Below are 19,800 nucleotides of genomic sequence, written 5' to 3'. Positions count from 1 at the left end.
CAAGCATGTCAAGTCTAAGATGGGTCGCACTCCTTCGTCCTTCTTGAGGATTAGGAAGTAGGGAGAATACCAACCTTGGTTTCTCTCCGCTGCAGGTACCAGCTCTATTCCATCTTTCTCCAAAAGTATGAGAATCTCCTGTCAGAGGAGCAGATCTGGCGTGTGTGTGTGTGTGGGCGTGTGCGTGTGCGTGTGTGTTTTTTCAGTGCCATACTTCTTTCGTTAAACATTCCCTTTCCCAATGAATCAACCTTCGTATTGTCCTTGCCGGCAGGAGTTGAAGGGTAAGCCACAGACTTAGAGGATACTGTTCCAGAGACCCTAGTGGTTCAGGCCAGTCTTGGATGCCTGCTGAGGAGGGGAGGAGCTACTGAAGCTGCTCTGTACTTTTTAGCCAACAGTTTATTAACAGGGCGTATGGCATCTGGGTTCAGCCAATTTTACATTACCCTCACCCTTAAAGAAGCATGAAAAGTTAACACAGCTTCCTTTACTTGACCACTTTCTAAAATATCAGTGAGGTCATCAGTTTCCACAATTGCAGCAGGTTTTACCATCCTAAATGTTCAGAAACCTCACGTATTATTGACCAATGGGAAGGATCGAAATATCCAGCCACCTTTGGGTTCCCAAAATCAGTTTCAGGAGATGTCTCCCAAATGCTGGTCTCTTTTAGTGTTTCTAACAGATTTTGCATTTTAGATTCTTGATATATAAGCTCTTCTGGGACATTGGGTGTTCCAAACACATACCCAAATGGAGCTTGGTCTTCCTCCTTATCTTCCTCGAAGATGGAACCCACTGACCTGAAGAAATCTGGTTGAGGTAGGGGTTTGTAAGACTTGGTCAAGTCAACTACAGGTTTTAACATCTTTGAAGGCACAGAATGCCCCGATTGTGTCAAAGGTTGGCGAGGGTCTCGACGACTTCACAGAAGCGGTTGGTGAACGAGGCAACGGCTTTGAATGTTTCAATGGTTTCAAATTGATTATGCGCTTGGATGGTCCAGGCGACATACTCGACGGCTTTGATAACCTAAATGAAGGCTTTGCGACTGGAGATGAAGGCTTCAAGGAGGAAGATGTTGGTTTCTTATGTGTCGAAGACTCCTTCAACTTGTGTGGAGGAACCTCTATTCCCTGGCTCTTAGGTGCACAGGAAGGAGACGCATGAGACACCCTACTGGACTTCATAGACGCAGAGGGGTGGCTTGATTTCCCAGACTCTTTGAGAGGGGCACTTAGTGGAGCCTGTCTGAAAAATGTCAAGCATTTTTAAGCAGAAATCCTCCCATTCCGCAGGAGTCGAAGATTTGTTTAGGGAAAGACACTATCTGGAGAGGAGGATGAAGTCGACGAGGACCTGTCACGTTGTTTCTTACTTTTTTTGGGAGAAGACGATGAGAGTCGGGATCTTGATCGTCTCCAGTGATTAGGCCGCTTCTTCTCGGGGATACATCCCTCGAGTCGGAGAATGGTTTTCTTTTTGACGGGGTAATGGAAGGGGATTTGGGAGAGGGCTTATCTGCTTCAAGTGGCCCCTTCCTTTCCTGCAAGGCCATGACTGGCATGGATTGGCACAAGCCACTGTGGTCCACCTTGTGGCCTATCCCCAAACGCTGCAGACGGACACGGTGCTCTGTAATGGACATATTTGCCCCACAGTCTGCATACCACTTGCACCCTGCCTTCTTTGTCGAGGGCATGTCGAATGAATATCGAATCGACTTCATTTGAAGTGAAAACACAATCGAAATTTGGATGAGGTGATAGCTTCGAAGCACACTGCATCTGGAAAAAACGGAACTGAGGTAACAGTCACTGAGCCTCATTACAACCCTGGCGTTAAGGGGTTAACTGCGCCGTAAAAGGATGCGGTACCGTTAAACCCTTAACGCCAGATTCCCACTTGAATGCCTGCTTTTTGCAGGCGTTAAAGTCCAAGGCGCTAAGCGACCTTGGTGCTAATTACGGCACCGTAATTTACGGTGCCGTAATTAGCGCCTTCCCCATTCCCATTGAGCCCTATGGGCCAAAAATGGGAATGGGGAAGGGGCCATGGTGAATGGGGATTTACCGCCCCGCCAACCTTGGAATGGGGCAGTAAATCCGCCATCCACCATGGCTGAATACGGCATGGACCATGGTGCTAATAGCACCATTGTCCAACGCCAGGGTTGTAATGAGGCCCACTGTGTGTGCTTCATATACCAATGCCGACATCACGGGCGAGGGATGCTGCAGTGGCCATCAAAGGCCATGACTCCACGACGCTCGACCCTATGAAAAAGAAATTCTGAAGCAAGCTGCAAGTAGACTTGGATATACCGGAGATGAGGAATACGTGGGAGGACGCAATCCATTTGAAGGAAGTTATTCTCTTGGCATTCTAAGAAATTTGAGGAAGACCTGGGGAGGGGGGGGGAGAGAAACATTCCCCCCGGAGTTGTGAACATTGATAAGATGAGGTTTTATATTCTTTGTGCCCTGGTGGAGAATCAGTCCAAGGAACATTTGAGACTGTTTTGCGATTCTGCCCTTAACGAAGAACATTTCATTTTGCCCTATGAGTGAAGGTGGAGGTACCACCCAGAATAAAGAAGTAATACTTCTGAACCAAGAAGATTCCCAATTCCCACTTTAATTAGTTTGGTTTCAAGTGTAAGGGAAGGAAATAGGTTTTGGAAACACGATGGTGGGCTATTTATTTTGATGGACATTCTGACCATCCTTAGTATTGGTTGAGGCAGGGAAACCACTCTTAGTAATAGTGCCGGATAGGGTTTTCCCTTTTATTTTTCAATAAAAGCCTTTGACCAAAAACATGGCACCTATGTGTCAGTCTCATACCTTTACACCCTTACATTCCTCACAAAAGATCTGGAGATGGTTTTTGAAATTATGAAGGAACAATAAGAGCAAAGGAGTAACACAAAATGACCATTTTCAAAATTCAAAGGCATTGGGTAATTATTTCCCATTGTTGTAAAAAGAGATTGTTCCTGCTGCCGGGGTCGTTTTATCTTTGTGCATGTCAAACACATTTTCTTAGATTCTTGAGTGATAGCTGTGGTAGAAGATAAGGCGGTCTTAGATTTATATCTGAATCTGCACCTTTTGGCACGAGCATAGTAGGATTTAGTAAAAACAGGGGACGATTCATAGTGGTGAAAAGTTTGTAAGCTTAAAGGACAATTGCTTGTTTTGGTCTAAGTGGAAAGCACTTGTATTTTTAGGTGTAGGTGAAGGTTTGCAGAGCATGTGAAGTGAGGGTTTACAGCGTCTACTTGGGGTGTGCACATGCATCACAGGTTTTGTGCAGGGTGATTGGGCATGATGAGTGTGTAGCTGTGGGTATCCATATGGTCTGCAGAACATGATCTAGCACATCTGACACAGCCTACACTGATATAGAGTAGGATGATCAGCAAGAGCTGAGTGTTGGTAAAGAAAATGGTGATAAAGCTCTTGGCTTGTTTCAGAAACATATTGTGGCATCATTGATGTTTATGACACAGCCTAGAAATGGAGGTGTGAGGAGCATGGTGGTCTAGCAGCAAAAAGATCTTCAATTGAAAAACAGCTGTTTTGTGTTTGGGATTTGCAACTCAAAGTGACCATTTCTCATTGTGCTCAGGGATAAAAGATGGGTGCAATCTAGAGACACACATACTACAAATAAAACTGGCTGAGGGGCAGAGGGAGATCACTGATTAGACCTGAAGATATCATTGACTGCACCTTTATTCAATTCACATCACAGGCAAGATCCTGACTCATTAAATACCCAAAAACTGATAGATAACTCCACAAGAGAAAGAAAGAACAAAATAGAATAGACTAACTCACTGAGAGTTTAAACCCTGCAGGAAGACAAAAGCAATACTGTAGAGCCACCAAAAGAAGGTCAAAGTGTTAGTCTTCAATATGGCTTGTCGGTCCATACAGATCAGGGGTAGACCTTTTACCACCCTCCAGATGTTTTGCCTACAATTCCAGTCAGCAGTGAGGGTTCATGGGAGTTGTAGGCCATGATCTATGTACTTTTCAAGGGCTTCCAGTGAAAAAGCCTACAGCATGTAGAGGCTATACCATACCTGTTTTTATACAATAAATGCTGACGGCAGTTGTGGCTTGAATTCTCAGAGATGATATTATAATAAGAGGACCCAAGAGGGCTCTGAGCCATTTTTGTGTAAGGATGTTTTAAGCCAAAACATCTGGAGAGGGACTGGTTGGCTGCCTCTGCCACAGTGTAAGCAAATGTTATACCTTACAAAGACTCCAACAAAATAATCCTCTTAACAGCGAATTCTTGAGTGCTATGAAAAACAAACCACAATATCTATTTCCTTTAAGTCAAATAGCTAAACTAGCTGCATTAAATTATATTTTGAAGTGAAGGAAAAGGGAAAAAAAAAAGAATATGTACATGTATGATTTAGGGGTCCATAGGCCCAACTTAATCACAAAAATTAAAACAAACAAAATACACATTTAACACATCTTTAGATTAACAACAATTAAAAACAAAACCTTACCATCGTCTAATGTGATGTCTTGTAGACCAATTGTTTCAAAATTCAGCTCTTGATCTTCAGGTTCAGATTTAATATTCAGAGATGGGTCATCAGTTGAAATAGAAGATGCATCGCACACATTATGATGGACTAAAGATGGGCTATTTGCTTGTGGGGAAGGCTGTCCAGAATGCCCAATCGGAACTGGAGATGAACAAGAGTCAGACTGTCCTGAGCTTGGAGACCGATAAGGCAAAGATTGTAACTGTGGAGACGAGGGTCCTGATAAGGGGGAACAAACCAATGGATAGGAAGTGGTTGTAGATGGCGATGAAGCAGATCCTGGGTTTGAAGAATGGTATGTAACTGGTTGCAACTGAGGTGAAGACTGAGCAATAGGTTGGCTTGTAGGCAAAGGAATAGAACCATGTCTTGTATTTGAACAATGGTATACTACTGACTGCAGTGAAGATTGCCCTGAATGACTCGGATGAGCCATCTGGTGCCCTGGTAATAATGAGTCAGAAGTCGAAGAATGGTACTGAATTGATGGTAATGACCGTGAGCCAAGACTCATTAAAAGAGGGACAGCTGAATCATGTTGAAATGAAATTGTATCAAATCCTTGACTTGAGGCAGAGTTAATAGGTAGAGCAGACTGTCCATTATACATAATATTTTGCATAGGAAGGTAAGAAGACCTCGCTGGAGATGCAGACGTAGCTTGAAAAGACTGGTGGACTACAGAAGGTGACATCACATGGCACTCTGCACCAGGATTAATGTTCCGACCCTGTATATGCGTAAGATGGGACACAGCTGAGTTAACCATGGAAGGATATTGTTGCTGAACTGGAAAAACGAGGCTCCTGGGTGATGTGGATAGTAAATGATCAGAATTATGCCCTAGATCTGGTGAAGGCAGTTGAGTTCTAATTGATTGAATAGTCTGAGCACTACCACTATGGGGCATAGACGAAGCCGATACTGCAGGCAATTCCGAGTCATCTCCGTGCTCCTGTTTCAATAAAACTGTAAACAAGGAAAAAAGAAAGCAGTCTTCAAATAAGGAATTTGTCTTACACATACAAGGACATCCGTTTGTGTAAGGTTTGGCCGGGCATATAAAACAAATAATTGCCAACAAATTGCTAAACAGTGAGCACTTGCAACACAAAACTAACTGTCCTGAGTATCAGACCAGAAGAAACGACAACAGGAGCTGATTTTCCTGAAAAAAAAATTCAATAAACCATACCTCTATCCTTAAGCTCTGGTCTGGAACAGCTTCATCACTCACTTATTGCAAACATACAGCTAAGGAAACATAGCATTACTATTGATCAAACTTAGGAAAAAGCATTAAAAATGGTCTCGGGGTAAAGGATGCAATTTAAGGACATGCTTAAGATGAGCATCATGGGCTGGTGTGCTGGCCAATCATCTGATTAGATGACAGACTGGAACTGCAGGTAATAACCAACATTCAAAGTTACTTGCTGCTAGCAGATCCTCACCCTGCACACCTGGTTCTCTCTTGGGTTTGTTTATCAACTTCTATGCGTTCAACCTCTTTCAGACGCAAGTGTTACTCGTAGACTTCAATGAGATCGTCAAAATGTACCACAATTTACATCTGGAATTGCTACATTTTCACAGATGTCAGTGAGCATTCCCTGCATAATCCACTTACAACATGATCATTGGTGACATTAAAAGTCGTTTGAGGCAGGTGCATCAATAAGTGGTAATAGGTCATAGTTGGGTGCTTTTATATTATTTTAACATCTAAAGGAAAAACCATTTTGTCCTAATAAATCGTGTTGCCTGAGTCTGAGATGATCATCATGGACAAGGTCAACAGCCAAATTTCCATTTTCGTTAAGTAGGTCCGAAAGTGCCAGATTGTAGCATGGCAACCCCAGAAACTAAACGTATACTGCACTACCTGGTAGTAAGGCTTCTGTGTCTATGGGCCTCATTACGAGCCTGGCGCCAGAGTTGGGGTTTTTTCGGCGCCTGACAATGGGAAATTACTGGGGCATTACAGCCCCAGGTGGCACGGTAATTACCCATTGCCAGGCGCTGGAAAAAATGACTCCCCATTCCCATTGAGTCCTATAGGACTCAATGGGAATGGGGAGGACGGAAGCACTGGCACTGTTGATAACGGGGCCGGTGCTTCCATCAAAGCCTGCGAGCAAGTGCTGTTCCACCCGCTAGGTCAGACCTGGCGGGAGGGACAGCACCCACCCGAGTATGCCGGTCTAGTAACAATGGTGCTGGTAGCCTACTGGCACCGTTGTTACCCGACCGGCATACTCCTAAATTAATAGTTACTCACTGTAGTGACTTACGTACTCTTAGTCCATAGTCCCCTTTCCTCCATAGTGTATGGGCGTCCCTCGCGAGGGACGGGAGACGGAACCTTTTTCACCAGGAAAACCTTCTTCCCATTTAAATTTAGAGGCGCGAGGGAGCGCAGCCCCGGGAGCATGCGCTCGCCTGACTCCACTCACTGGAGCCACTCCTCAGTCCCCATTGATGTGTCGACAATATGCAACATTGCCTTATGACGCCAGTATTATTAGGGGGGAGGATGATGGAACATATGGAGTAAAGGGGACTATGGACTAAGAGTATGTTCGTCACGACGGTGAGTAACTATTAATTACTCTTACGTCCCATCCCCTTTCCTCCATACTGTATGGGTGATTACAACTGAGTGTAGCCCTAGGAAGGAGAGGAGACCCTCCTTAAGCAAACAGGTTTCTCAAAACCGCCTGACCGAAAGCCGCGTCAGACCTAGAGGCAACGTCCAGACAGTAGTGCTTGCAAAAACCTGAGGAGGTGGCCCAGGTGGCCGCCCTACTGATGATCTGCCAAAGAACATGGCGTTGGAACGCAATAGCTGTGCTCTTGGCCCTGATAGCATGAGCATTCAAATTAGACGGAAATGGCTTGTGCTGCCCATGATAGGCCTCCTTGATGGAGGCCTTGGAAGCCAGATACCTGGGCCTTGCACCTCAGAAAGTGACAAAAAGGGCATCTGACTTGCGGAAATCCTTGGTCCTGTCCAAGTAATACTTCAGAGCGCGTCTGACATCGAGGCGATGCAACATTCTCTGAGGTTCATCTTTGGGATCAGAGAAGAAAGTAGTTAGAACAATCTCCTTGTTAAGGTGGAAAGCGGATGAGACCTTGGGTAGGAAGGCAGGGTGCGTCCGGAGGACCACCATGTCCTTCTGAAAAGTGGTGCAGGGCTCCGAGACCATGAGGGTCTGGATCTTGCGCGCTGAGGTGTGGCCCACGAGCAGAGCTGTCTTTAGGGTTATCCACTTGATGTCAGCGGATGCAATTGGCTCAAATGGTTTGTGGGCCAATGCGCCCAATACCACGTTGAGTTCCCAGGCTGGGTGAGGCCCCTTTATGGGCGGGTAGAGTCTGTGGAGGCCAGCCAGGTGTCCCTTGATCACCGGAAAAGAGGAGGAAAATAGACCGCCTCTGAATTTCTGTAGGCACCTATGGCTGCCAATTAAGTGTGGCATGTGTAAACTTGCACTCCGGAGTGTGTGAAGTGTGCTAAAAAGGAGAGGACATCATCCAACGAGCACTTGAGAGGGTCGATCTCCTTAGAGCTGGCCCAATGACAGAATCTAGACCATTTTCTCATGTATTGGCTCCTGGTAGCTTTGCTTCTGACGCCCTGTATGATCACCAGATTAGCCTGCGATAGGTTCAAGTGTTTCAGAGTGACCTGTTTAGGAACTACGCTGCTAGGGCTAGCTTGTGAGGAGCAGGGTGGAGAACCCTGCCCCCCTGCTGTGTCCGGAGCGGAGTTGGGCCCAGCGGTAGGTGAATGGGAGGTCTTTCTGAGAGGCTGAGCAACTCGGAGAACCATGGTCTCGTGGTCCACCAGGGTGCTATCAAAATGATGCTGAGGTGACACGATTGCTTTATCCTACTGATCATCCTGTGGACCAGGGGTTTGGGGGGTTAAGGCGTATGCCCTCATGTAGTTCCACTGTAGCTGGAAGACATCGCTCAGGGAGCCGGGGGCCTGTCCCTGCCAGGAGGTGAACCGCTGGCATTTCTTGTTGATGTGGGACGCAAACCGATCCACTTGGGGGTGCCCCCCATCTGTGGAAGATTTCCTCCAGTACCAGGTCATTCAATTGCCACTCGTATTTGTCTGCCCCCAGTCTGCCGAGTCTGTCCGCCTCCAGGTTGGCTTCCCCCGGGAGGTGGACAACTATGAGGTAGATGTTGTTCTCCAGGGCCCACTCCTACATGCTGATCGCGAGGTTGCAAAGTGGAGGGAATCTGGTACCACCCTACTTGTTCACATAGTACATGCTGGTGGAGTTGTCCATCTGGATAAGTACTGTCTTGCCTTATATGAGAGGGAGGAAGGCTTTGAGGGCCAGCCATATGGCCTTTAACTGCCAAGTTGATGTGGGACTCCTGTTCCTGCCGGGTCCAGACTCCATGGACGCTGTGGTTGTCCAGAGTGGTTCCCCAGCCCTCAAATGAGGAGTCCGTCATGACAGGGACCAGAGTGAGAGGCTGCTGGAAGGGCTTGACCCGCTGTAGGTTGTAGTCCGTGGACCACCAGAGGATGTCCGGGTGGTGAGATGTGGGAATGTCCACAGGCTCCGATTGTGAGCCCCTCTCCTGATTCCAGGAAGCTGCGAAGTCCAGCTGCAGCCTCCTCATCCTGAGTCTCGTGTGGGGGAACGGCCAGAAGGACTGCCGCCATGATGCCCAGTAGGTGTTGGTACCACTAGGCCGAAGTCACAGTTGTGGAGAGGAAGTGAATAGCAGCTCTCTTGATGGCCGTGATCTTGTCCTCTGAGGGGAAACACCCTTTCGGAGACGGTGTCCCAGATGAGGCCCAGGAAGATCAGCTTCTGCCTGGGTTGCAGCAGAGACTTCTTGAGATTGATAGTAAACCGCAGGTCGTGGAGTGTGTTCATAAGAGCCGAGGAGGTGTGAAAAACCACCTCTGGAGATGAGGCCCTGAGAAGCCAGTCATCAAGGTATGGGTAGATGTGGTGGCCCTGGACCCTGAGGAGAGCTGCCACAGCATTCATCAATCTGGTGAATACCCTGGGGGCTGATTTGAGGCCAAAGGGTAGAACCTTGTACTGGAAATGGCAGCCCATGATACTGAAGCGCAGAAAGGACCGATGAGGCTGCCAAATCAGGACATGTAGATAAGTGTCCTTCAGATCCAGGGAGCACATCCAGTCTCCCCTGTTCAGTGTCTCCGCAATGAGAGCTGGCGTATCCATCTTGAATTTTTGTAGAGGTAGGGAGAGGTTGAGGGTGGAAAGGTCCAACACAACTCTCAGGCCAGACTGATTCTTCTTCTGTATGGCGAGAATCCTGGAATAGAAGCTCAATCCTCTCTGGGAAGCTGGGACGCCTAGCTCTCGACGAGTGACCGGACTTCCGCCAATCGAGTTGCTGTCCCAATCTGTGGGAGCGGAGGGGAGTAGGGAGGAAAAGGAGGGACCGGTAGGCGTTACCCTGTGGAGACTACGGATAGGATCCAGGGGTCTGAAAAATCCTGCCACCAAAATTGCACGCGAGAGGCAAGCTTGCCCCATACCATGACACGTGGACCCGAAGGGGCATGTAATGCCTTTTTTCCCTCTCAGGCTGCTGAGGAGGAGGGGGATTGGAAAACCGCTTGCCCCGCCCCTTTTTGTTGTTTTCTCTGCTGCTGACTCCGGGAACATTGCCTGGACCTGCATTCCTGGAAGCCTCGGAACCCTCCAGGCACCTTCCAGGCACCCGCCCCTTGTCAGAGCGTGGATTGGACTGGGTGTATGCCTTGGGCGTGGCCTTTGTAAGAATAAAGACTTAGCGGTCTGTGAGCGGTTATTCTTTTTATCTAATTCTTCATCCGTGGAGGAGTGAAAGAGGTCTCAACCCTCAAATGGAAGGTCCAATATGCGTTCATGGACGTCTGTGTTGAACTTCATAGCCCGGAGCCAGGCCATCCTTCTCATGTCCGTGGCGATGCAGATGGCCCGGCCAGAGGTATCGATATGGGCCACTGAGGACTCCATGATGGCGGCTCTACCGGCCTGGCTTTTCCTACTACCGCCTTGAAGCAAGCCTGGCTTTGGGGCGGGAGTTCCAGGAGGAAGTCCGCGATTTCCCCCCAGAGCCTTTGGTTAGCAGCTGCCAGCATGGCATCAGCATTGGCTTGGCGCAGGTGCAGGGAGGCGTTTGAGCACAGCTTTTTCCCGTACGCCTCCAAGATCGTCCCCTCCTTGCCTAGCAGCACCGAGGACGAGGTGGTTGAAGACGACAGGTTTAGAATAGAGTGACGCTGCAGTGATCACCGAGGAGTGCGGTTGAGGATGAGCTGAAAGCAAGAGTATATCCCCCTCTAGCTGCCTGTACTTGGCGTCGAGGAGCCGATTGAAAGGTTGGGCCGAGTGTGGTTTGAGCCACCCCTTCTTGGCCAGGGCAACAACATCCTTCTGCATCGGGATCCCAGTCTTGGAGGGGGGCCTTAGCATGAGGACTTCTGCCAGGACCCCCTCCTTGGGTTGCTCAACCTTGGGCTGAGGAAGGGCCAGGTATTTTGCCAGGGCCGCAAGGTGTTCGTGGAAAGCCTTCGCTGACAATGGTGTGTCAGGGTACTCCTCCTCATCTGTGTCCGCCTGAGTGCTCGCAGGATCCAGAAATGGTGCCTCTGCACGCCTCTAAATTTAAAGGGGAAGAAGGTTTTTCTGGTGAAAAAGGTTCTGTCTCCCGTCCCTCACGAGGGACGCCAATACAGTATGGAGGAAAGGGGACAGGACATAAGAGTATGAGGCCCTATGATGCAAGAAGTAGCAGGGTAGGTTTGAGCCTTGCTGAAGGTCTGGCAATGGTCTTTGAATTATCTTCCATTCTGGCTCTCTCATTTTCACCTCCCTCTCATTCCCTCTAACCCCCTCTCATTCTCTTGTCCTGAGTTTATTGTACTATATTGCCCCCTGTTAAGATAGTGGCTTAGTTAGGCCAGAAAAGAACAAGTTACTTTCTTACCTGGTAACGTTCTTTCGATGGGATGGTCCGACGACGTATTCCATATCTATGACAGGTAATCACCACAGCTGTGCTGCTTCAGAAACTTTTTTTGACGTCTGCGTCCTGCGTCGATGACGTCGATGCGCCGTCGTCGAGGCCCTCCTCGGACGTCCGACGTCATCCGATGTGATAAGTAGGACGCACGAAGCCCGTAGCCTCAGTTGTGGTTTTTCCCCCAGAACGTGTGACATTGGACAACTGCCAGTCAGACACAAAGCCTTGCGGAACGTAAGCTGCAATCGCAAAAGAAATTCTGCAGCGGGGAAGGCAGGGAGGGAGCGATATGGAATACGTCGTCGGACCATCCCATCGAAAGAACGTTACCAGGTAAGAAAGTAACTTGTTCTTCGAGGGGATTGGGTCCTCCGACGTATTCCATATCTATGACAGACTCCCAAAGCAGTACCAGAGCAAGGAGGAGGGAAAGAATTTAGAATCAAAATTTAGAATTGCCAATCAAATAGTAGAGCAAAGGACCGCCTTGCCTAAGGCCAGATCCTGTCCCCGGATGGAATCGAGGGAATAGTGACGTACAAATGTATGTACAGAAGCCCAGGTGGCTGCATCACAGAAGTTGCGAATAGGAACACCCCTCTGCAGGGCAGTAGATGCAGCCATACCCCTGGTAGAATGGGCCCGCAAGCCAGCCGGCGGGTCCTTACCCGCCAAGCGGTAACACTCCGAGATGACCAAAATAATCAAGCGAGACAAAGTCTGTTTCGTCACAGCCTGTCCCAAACGCTTTCCAGCGTAACCAATAAAGAGTTGATCGTCCACTCTGACCCGGGACATGCGTGAAACATAAAAGCTTAAAGCTCTCCTAGGATCAAGCCTATGGAGCCTCTCCTCTTCCTTACCAGGATGCGGAGGAGGATAGAATGCCGGTAGAACAACCTTCTGGACCAAATTAAAATCCGAAACCACCTTCGGAAGAAAAGAAGGACGAACTCTAAGGACAACCCTGTCCTTATGAAATACAGTGAAGGGTGGCTTAACTGAAAGTGCCTGTAACTCACTCACTCTGCGAGCGGAAGTAACCGCAACCAGAAACACAGTTTTCAGAGTTAACCGCCTCAAAGGGCAAGAATGCAAAGGCTCAAACGGAGCACCCATAAGAAACTTAAGAACAAGGTTCAAATCCCAACCGGGCACCAGGAAAGGTGGGGAGGGAACACATTAGTGAGCCCTTTCAGAAACTGTGAAATTAAAGGAATTTTAAAGTAGGAACACTCTTCAGACGAGCGCTTAAAGATGGACAGCGCCGCCAGGTAACCTTTTAATGGTACCCACTTGGAAGCCCCTGTGGGCCAAAGAAAGTAAAAAGGACATACCCATGGGGATGTCACATGCAAAAGGATCCACATTCTGAACTCTGCACCAGTCGCAGAACTTACGCCAATGGCAACGGTACAGAGACTTTGTTGCTGGCCTTCGGGCCGAGCGCAACACCTCCATCACGTCTTCAGGGAGGTCCCAATCCTTATACCTCAACCTTTCAGAAGCCAAGCGTGAAGGTTGAGGGATCTGACCTCTGGATGGAGAACCTGACTCCCCTCCCGTGAGAGCAGATCGTCTCGGTAGGGAAGACGACGTGGAGGGCAGATGGACAAGTCGAGAAGGTCCGGGTACCACGTCCTCCGAGCCCACGCCGGAGCAATGAGGATCATCCGGGAACCGAACTTCCACAACCTCCGCAGCACTTGCGGGATGACGGGGACTGGAGGAAACGCGTACAGGAGTGGGAATGACCACTCCACCACGGACGCGTCTCCTAAGGCTCCTTTTGGAGGAAATTCCCGCGAGCGGAACCTCTCGCACTTCCCGTTGACACTGGAGGCGAAGAGAATCACTTGAGGGGTCCCCCAAAGGGCGAAGATCTCCAGGAGAATCTCCTGAGCCAACTCCCACTCGTGAGAGATCGTGCTCTGCCTGCTCAGAGCGTCCGCCGTCACGTTTTTGTCTCCGGCCAGATGAACTGCTGAGATCGAAACTTCCTGCTGGAGGGCCCAGAACTCGAGCTGCATCGCCTCCCTGCACAGAGGAAGTGACCCTGCCCTCCCCTTTTAGTTGAGGTAGTGCATGGCCACTGTGTTGTGCGTCAGGATCAGGACATTCTTTCCTCGCACAGTCGGCAGAAAAGCCTTCAGGGCTAGCCTGACGGCCCTCAGCTCCAACAGATTGATATGGAGTTTGGACTCCGACGGAGACCAACAACCGCTGACAGTTAGCCCGTTGGCATGAGCTCCCCCATCCCGTGAGGGATGCATCCGTCACGATCGTCACCTCCGGCCAGGGAAGCCAAAATGGAGCCCCTTTCATCAAGTTGCCTTCCACGGCCCACCACAGAAGGTCACGGGCGACCGAGGGCGGCACCTGAACCGGGTCCGACATCCTGCGGGAGGACTGGGACCATTGCATCTTGAGTGCCCACTGCAAAGATCTCATCCGCAGGCGAGCCTCTGGCACCAGAAGAATGCAGGATGCCATGAGGCCGAGCAACCTCAAGAACTCAAACGCTGGAAGCATCTGGGCATGCTGAAACTTGTGCACCATCTGCTGAATGTGAAGAGCCCTCACCTGGGGAGGAAAACACTGCCCCAGGGAAGTGTCGAGCACTGCTCCGATGTACTGGAGCCGCTGTGTTGGCGTCAAATGGGACTTCTTTAAATTGAGGGAGAAGCCCAGCCTGTGAAGGGAGTGGCAGGTGACGGACAGATGATCCAGGACTTGCTCGGGAGAGCTCCCCCTGATCAACCAATCGTCCAGGTAGGGGTAGACGTGAATCCCCCCTTGCCTGAGATGCGCTGCTACCACCACCATGAGCTTGGTGAAAACCCTCGGGGCGGAGGTCAATCCGAACGGCAGGACCCGAAACTGAAAGTGCGAGGCCCCAACCGCGAACCTCAGGTACTTCTTGTGCTTGGGATGGATCGGCACATGGAAGTAAGCATCCTTGAGGTCGAGAGACACCAACCAGTCCTGAAGCTGAAGGGCCTGGAGGACTTGAGAGAGAGTAACCATCTTGAACTTGTCCTTCCTGAGGAGTTTGTTCAAACCGCGCAAGTCCATGATGGGTCTCAATCCCCCGTCTTTCTTCGAAATCAAAAAACAAGGGGAATACCATCCCTTGTTCCTCTCTGCTACAGGCACCAGTTCTATGGCGCCTTTCTCCAGCAGGGCTTTAATTTCCTGCGCAAGGAGCGGATCCGGACTCTGCAAAGAGAGGTTCCCCGGTGGATTGTCGCGAGGCCTGTGCCGAAAGGGAAGACAGTAGCCGTGGGTTATGATCTCCAGAACCCACAGATCTGAAGTAATGGCACGCCACTCTACAAGATGCTGCGCCAGCCTTCCCCCAACCAGCGAACCATGGGACATGGCCTCATGACTGAGTGGTAGCGGCTGCGGCGTTACCTGAGGGCAAAGAGGCAACTGCCCGAGCGGCCTTGGCACCACGGGTACCCTGTCGTCAACCTCTGGTACCCCTGCGTTGGCCTCTTTGACTGCCAGCACCTCTCGCTTTACTGAAGGACGAGTAATAGCGAAAGGAACCACCCCTCCATTGCTGTCCCCTAGGACGAAAAGGCGGAGGTTGGCGAACTGCAGCGCCCAACGACTTCGCTGCAGCTTTTGAGGTCTGCAACCTCTCAAGGCTCTCGTCAGCCTTGCTGCCAAAAAGGTGTTCACCGTCAAAGGGCATGTTGAGGAGCCGGGACTGCACATCAGGAGCAAACCCCGACTTCCGCAACCACGCAAACCTGCGTATCACGGTGCTCGCCGCCATGGACCTGCTGACGCATTCAGCCATGTCCAAACCCGACTGAACGGACTCACACATGGCATCCTTACCATCCTGGACCATAGCAAGGAAACCATCCCGTTCGTCCCCTTCGGGAATATGTTCAGCCGCTAACGCAACACAGTTCCACAGAGTGTGTGTGAAACGAGACAAGCCACAAATGGAGTTGGCCGCCTGAAGCGCCATACCACCAGAAGAAAACACTTTCTTCGCCCAGCCATCAAAACGTTTGTCGTCCCTATCAGGAGGGATGGTAGGGTACGACGCCTGCTTTGCCGGGGCCGTGGCCGCCTGTACCACCAAACTCTCCGGAGTGGGGTGCCTGGTCAAGTAGCAGGGGTCGCTACTGGCTGGACGGTATTTTCGCGACAAGGACCTGCCCACCGCCGGGAGACTCTCCGGAGCAGTCCAAGCCGCCGCCACACTTCTCTGTAGAGCCATATGAAACGGCAGTACCGGGTCAGTTGGGGGACCAACATCAAGGATGTCCGTGAGATCATCCTGCACAAACTCCCCTGGGGGAGCAGACCAACCCAAGTACTCGGAAACCCTAGCCATAAGGCGCCGGTATGAGGAATCGGCATGAGAGCCAGGCTCAGGCCTACAAAACACCTCCTCCGGAGAGGTGTCCAGTCCACTGGCATCATGCAGTGACTGCCTCAAATCGTCAAACTGACTATGGCCCGAGACAATATCATCTGGAACCTGACTAGGAACCAGGCCATCAGAATCCTCATCCACCTCTGAAATATATTCCAGGTGGCGAAAAGAAGGCACCCGAGAGTGCTTGCTCTTAACCAGAGCCTTCCTAAGGGGTTCCCCCGTGCCATAGGGTACCTCCGACACCCCGGCCTCGAAAGGCATTGAGGGCGTCGAGTGAATCGACGCCGGCGTCGAGAGAACAGGCATCGGCGCCGAGAGGATCGGCGTTGACGTCAGATGCAGCGCCGCCAGCATCGACGGCGTCGACACAGTCCTCGAAGCCGGAGCTCCGATCGTGTCCTTCGACGACCTGAGCGTCCATGGCTTCGATGACTTCCTCGGAGCCTCGAGAAAGCCTGTTGACGCCCTCGACGCCTCAGACGTCGATGTCTTCCTCGAAGACATCACAGGTGCACACGGTCTCGAACGCGTCGAGGACCGAGACCTGGAACGGGTACGTCGAGAACGAGTCCCCTTGTCCGAACGGGACCTCTCCCGTGACTCGTGCCGACCACTCTTGCGAGCGGTGTCTCTCGACCTCTCACGATCAACCCCACTCGGGGGCGCGGACGGCTTAGTACCCTGCGACTCGAGAATCGCCAGCCCATTCCTCCGGCGTTGCACGGCTGGTGGGGTAAGCGACGTGCCAGGCAGAGTCCTCAGAAAAGGACCTGGAAGACGACCGCTGTCGGCGCTTCCGAGAATGCCTCGAAGAGGCCGAGGAGTGGCGAGACCGACTCCTAGAAGGAGACCCACGAGACTTCCGACGATGACGCGGAGAGTCTCCTCTCGAATCATCTGTCGAAAGCCCCGCAGACTTCGACTTCCGGGGCTTGGACACCCGACCTACCGACAACTTCTTCTTACGTTCACATAAGGCTTTGGACGTGAGCGACTGGCAGTCGATACAGTCATCCGTGTCGTGGGCCTCCCCGAGGCACCAGAGGCAGGCGTTGTGCGAGTCCGTCACCGACATCTTGGGCCCACACTCCCCGCACTTCTTGAAGCCCGGACGCGGGGTCGACGACGAAGTAGAAGACATCTTCACACGAAGGAGATTCACACAAAAACGAACAGGTTCGAAGAACTGAGAAGAACAGAACTCCAAAAAGTCGAGGCGTTATCCGAGATTCACGAAGCAACACGTTCGCGGAAAAAAACGGAACTGAGGCTACGGGCGTCGTGTGTCCTACTTATCACATCGGATGATGTCGGACGTCGGAGGAGGGCCTCGACGACGGCGCATTGACGTCATCGATGCAGACGTCGAAAAAAGTTTCAGAAGCAGCACAGCTGTGGTGATTACCTGTCATACATATGGAATACGTCGGAGGACCCAATCCCCTCGAAATCACTTTTCTGTTGAGCTATTAACCGATGGGCACAAAGCGGTTGTTAAGAGAGAAGGTTGAGATAATGGAGAACTATTTTGGTTGAATGGATGCAAGTGGCTGGCCCCAAATGATCACTATTCATCTACCATATAGTTGTTCCTGAATTGACTGAGTAGTGTGTTGGTGAACCTCTGGTCATGGTTGTTTATCTCAATCCTTGAAGGAACTCCCCTGGATATGGTACGTTTGGAGAGTAAGAAACGTTTTTTCATTTCTTGTGGAGAACTGAGGGAGAGAGTAAAGTAAATGTTTTACCCCTGTTCCCAGTCCATACATGGGTTTCTGGTGAGTATGCCCTATAAATACGTAGTGACTGGTATGGCACCTACAGCTGAGAATAGCCAGGGACATACTCCTAACACTGGATAGCATATGTTTTGGGCATCTACAGCTAGGAACTCAATATCAAGAAACTGGTTCTCCTCAGATATGAAGACTCGCAACCAAGGCATGGTGAAGATCAGAACAAAAGTAACACCTCTTGTGGCAGATAAGGTTGAGGTAAGAAGCTTAATATTTGACATCAATTGGTGTTTCTTGGTATGACCAGCCTGTGTGTAGAAATTCAGATGGATTGAAATCGAGAGTAAGGAGCAACTGACAAAGTTCATGTTCAGCTCCAGGGTGTTCCTCCACATCTCATTTAATAAAGACTTTATTTATATGTTCATTTATGTACTGTATTTTGATTAAAATCTAACTTTTCACAAAATGACATATCTTATAATACATCATAAGTGTACAAAAATATTTATTTAAAAGAATTCCAATGCATTCCAACCCACTAATTAACCATGTTTAAAATAAGCTTCCAATTTATCACAAAAGGCAGTTAAGCTAACTAAAAGTGAGACATGCGCGGTCTGTATTAATCGTGTCCAAACTTCTTTTGTTAGAGTGCCTCTGTATATTGTTTACAAAACAATGCAACTAAAACACTCCTCGATAATTCCTCTGTATTGAATTGTAAGATGTTTCAAATATTCTGTTCATAAATGGTCATTGTACAACCTACAATAGCGAAAAACAGCTTCATATGTCGGTTAAATTTAAGCTAAATTTTATGTAAGTCCTATAAACTTGGGATCGGTATTACACATGCTTCGATGTTGCCATACATTGATAAATTATAAGCTCTGAAATTGTTCTTTTCATATCGAAGCATAGGCAATTTGTAAACCAGTCCTAATGAGGAGCTTTTTTCTTCAGTTCCTGAAGGACCAATGGACTGCCCATATTTATTTGGATATTCCAATTTCCATAATTAATTGCTCACAATGTTGCCGAAACGATTTAAGAGACATTGACAGGCACGATCACATAGTATCGAAAACAATACCATAGCATCTCACGGTACCTAAAACGTTCATGTAAACAGTTGGCAGTTTTAATTTTTGTATATAAACTCAGCCTCCCAATAATGACCAGGGTTTTTAATAAGACTATCAGTAATTCTATCCTGATCGCCTGAACAGGCATCCCTTGGGGAAGACCTAACAAAAACCTTCATATCTGCCTCTCTAACGTATCTAGCCAGTCTAGGTCACAATTTGCCTTTACATGAGTATCATAAAATCGGTAGGAATCTGCAAATTCTCCATGCTCGATATTAGCACTTTATCCTTATTTTTTAAAACGTTAGATCACTGGGTTCTCCGATATTGTATTAGTTATGAAATATCCCAAATAAGTAATCTGTTTTAGATGTTCCAATGGCTTCTATTTTTGTACTTTCTTTTCTTCGAAACTGCATAATTTTTGCCTCATTTCCAGATAGTTTTCTTTAGAGTACTCCCAATTTTACCCCTTTGTCCCATCCCTCTTTCCTCCATACTGTATGGGAGTTGTTTCCTAGGGACGGGATCAGAACCTTTTTTCTTCCAAAAAAGAACATTTCCTCTGACCTCGCCCCCACAGTCCCACCCTCGAGCGCCTGGCCTCAGTCCCATTTTCCGCAAGGACAGGATCAGACCTTGCAGGCTGCAGAGAGTTTGCCAAGTTTTCAGCTTTACCTGCTGCATTTTTCTTTTTGTATTATACTAATGGCCTCTGGTGCCTCGCCTGCCCCGGCGCATGTCAGCTCAAGCAGGTTTCGGACTGTGATAATTGCTTCCTCGTGTCAGATCCACACCCTCTCTGTCTGCAGTGCCTAAGGGCGTTATAATATAATGTACAAATAAAGCACAAAGCAGGATTCCCACCCCGCATAAGCCTCAAAATGAGATACCTCAGTCTGTACAATTAGGGTCCGTCTTGAGGGATTAACACGCTGCTGGCATTCGTGCAAACTGGAACTT

The 19,800-nt window shown here is 49.2% G+C and overlaps 1 protein-coding gene across 1 annotated transcript in view; it reads right to left on the bottom strand.

Annotated features, from left to right (window-relative positions):
* The window catches only part of NFATC3 (nuclear factor of activated T cells 3), a 1,594,447-nt gene that overhangs the window by 194,273 nt on the left and 1,380,374 nt on the right, over window positions 1-19,800 (bottom strand). Inside the window, exon 9 of the mRNA XM_069639728.1 lies at window positions 4,541-5,551. Coding sequence (XP_069495829.1) covers window positions 4,541-5,551 — 1,011 coding nt within the window. The remainder of the gene's footprint in view (window positions 1-4,540; window positions 5,552-19,800) is intronic.

The sequence above is a fragment of the Ambystoma mexicanum genome, chromosome 1q (assembly GCF_040938575.1).
Source record: "Ambystoma mexicanum isolate Mex_15411 chromosome 1q, UKY_AmexF1_1, whole genome shotgun sequence".
NCBI classification, from domain to species: Eukaryota; Metazoa; Chordata; class Amphibia; order Caudata; family Ambystomatidae; genus Ambystoma; species Ambystoma mexicanum.
This window is presented reverse-complemented; position numbering and strand designations above follow the sequence as displayed.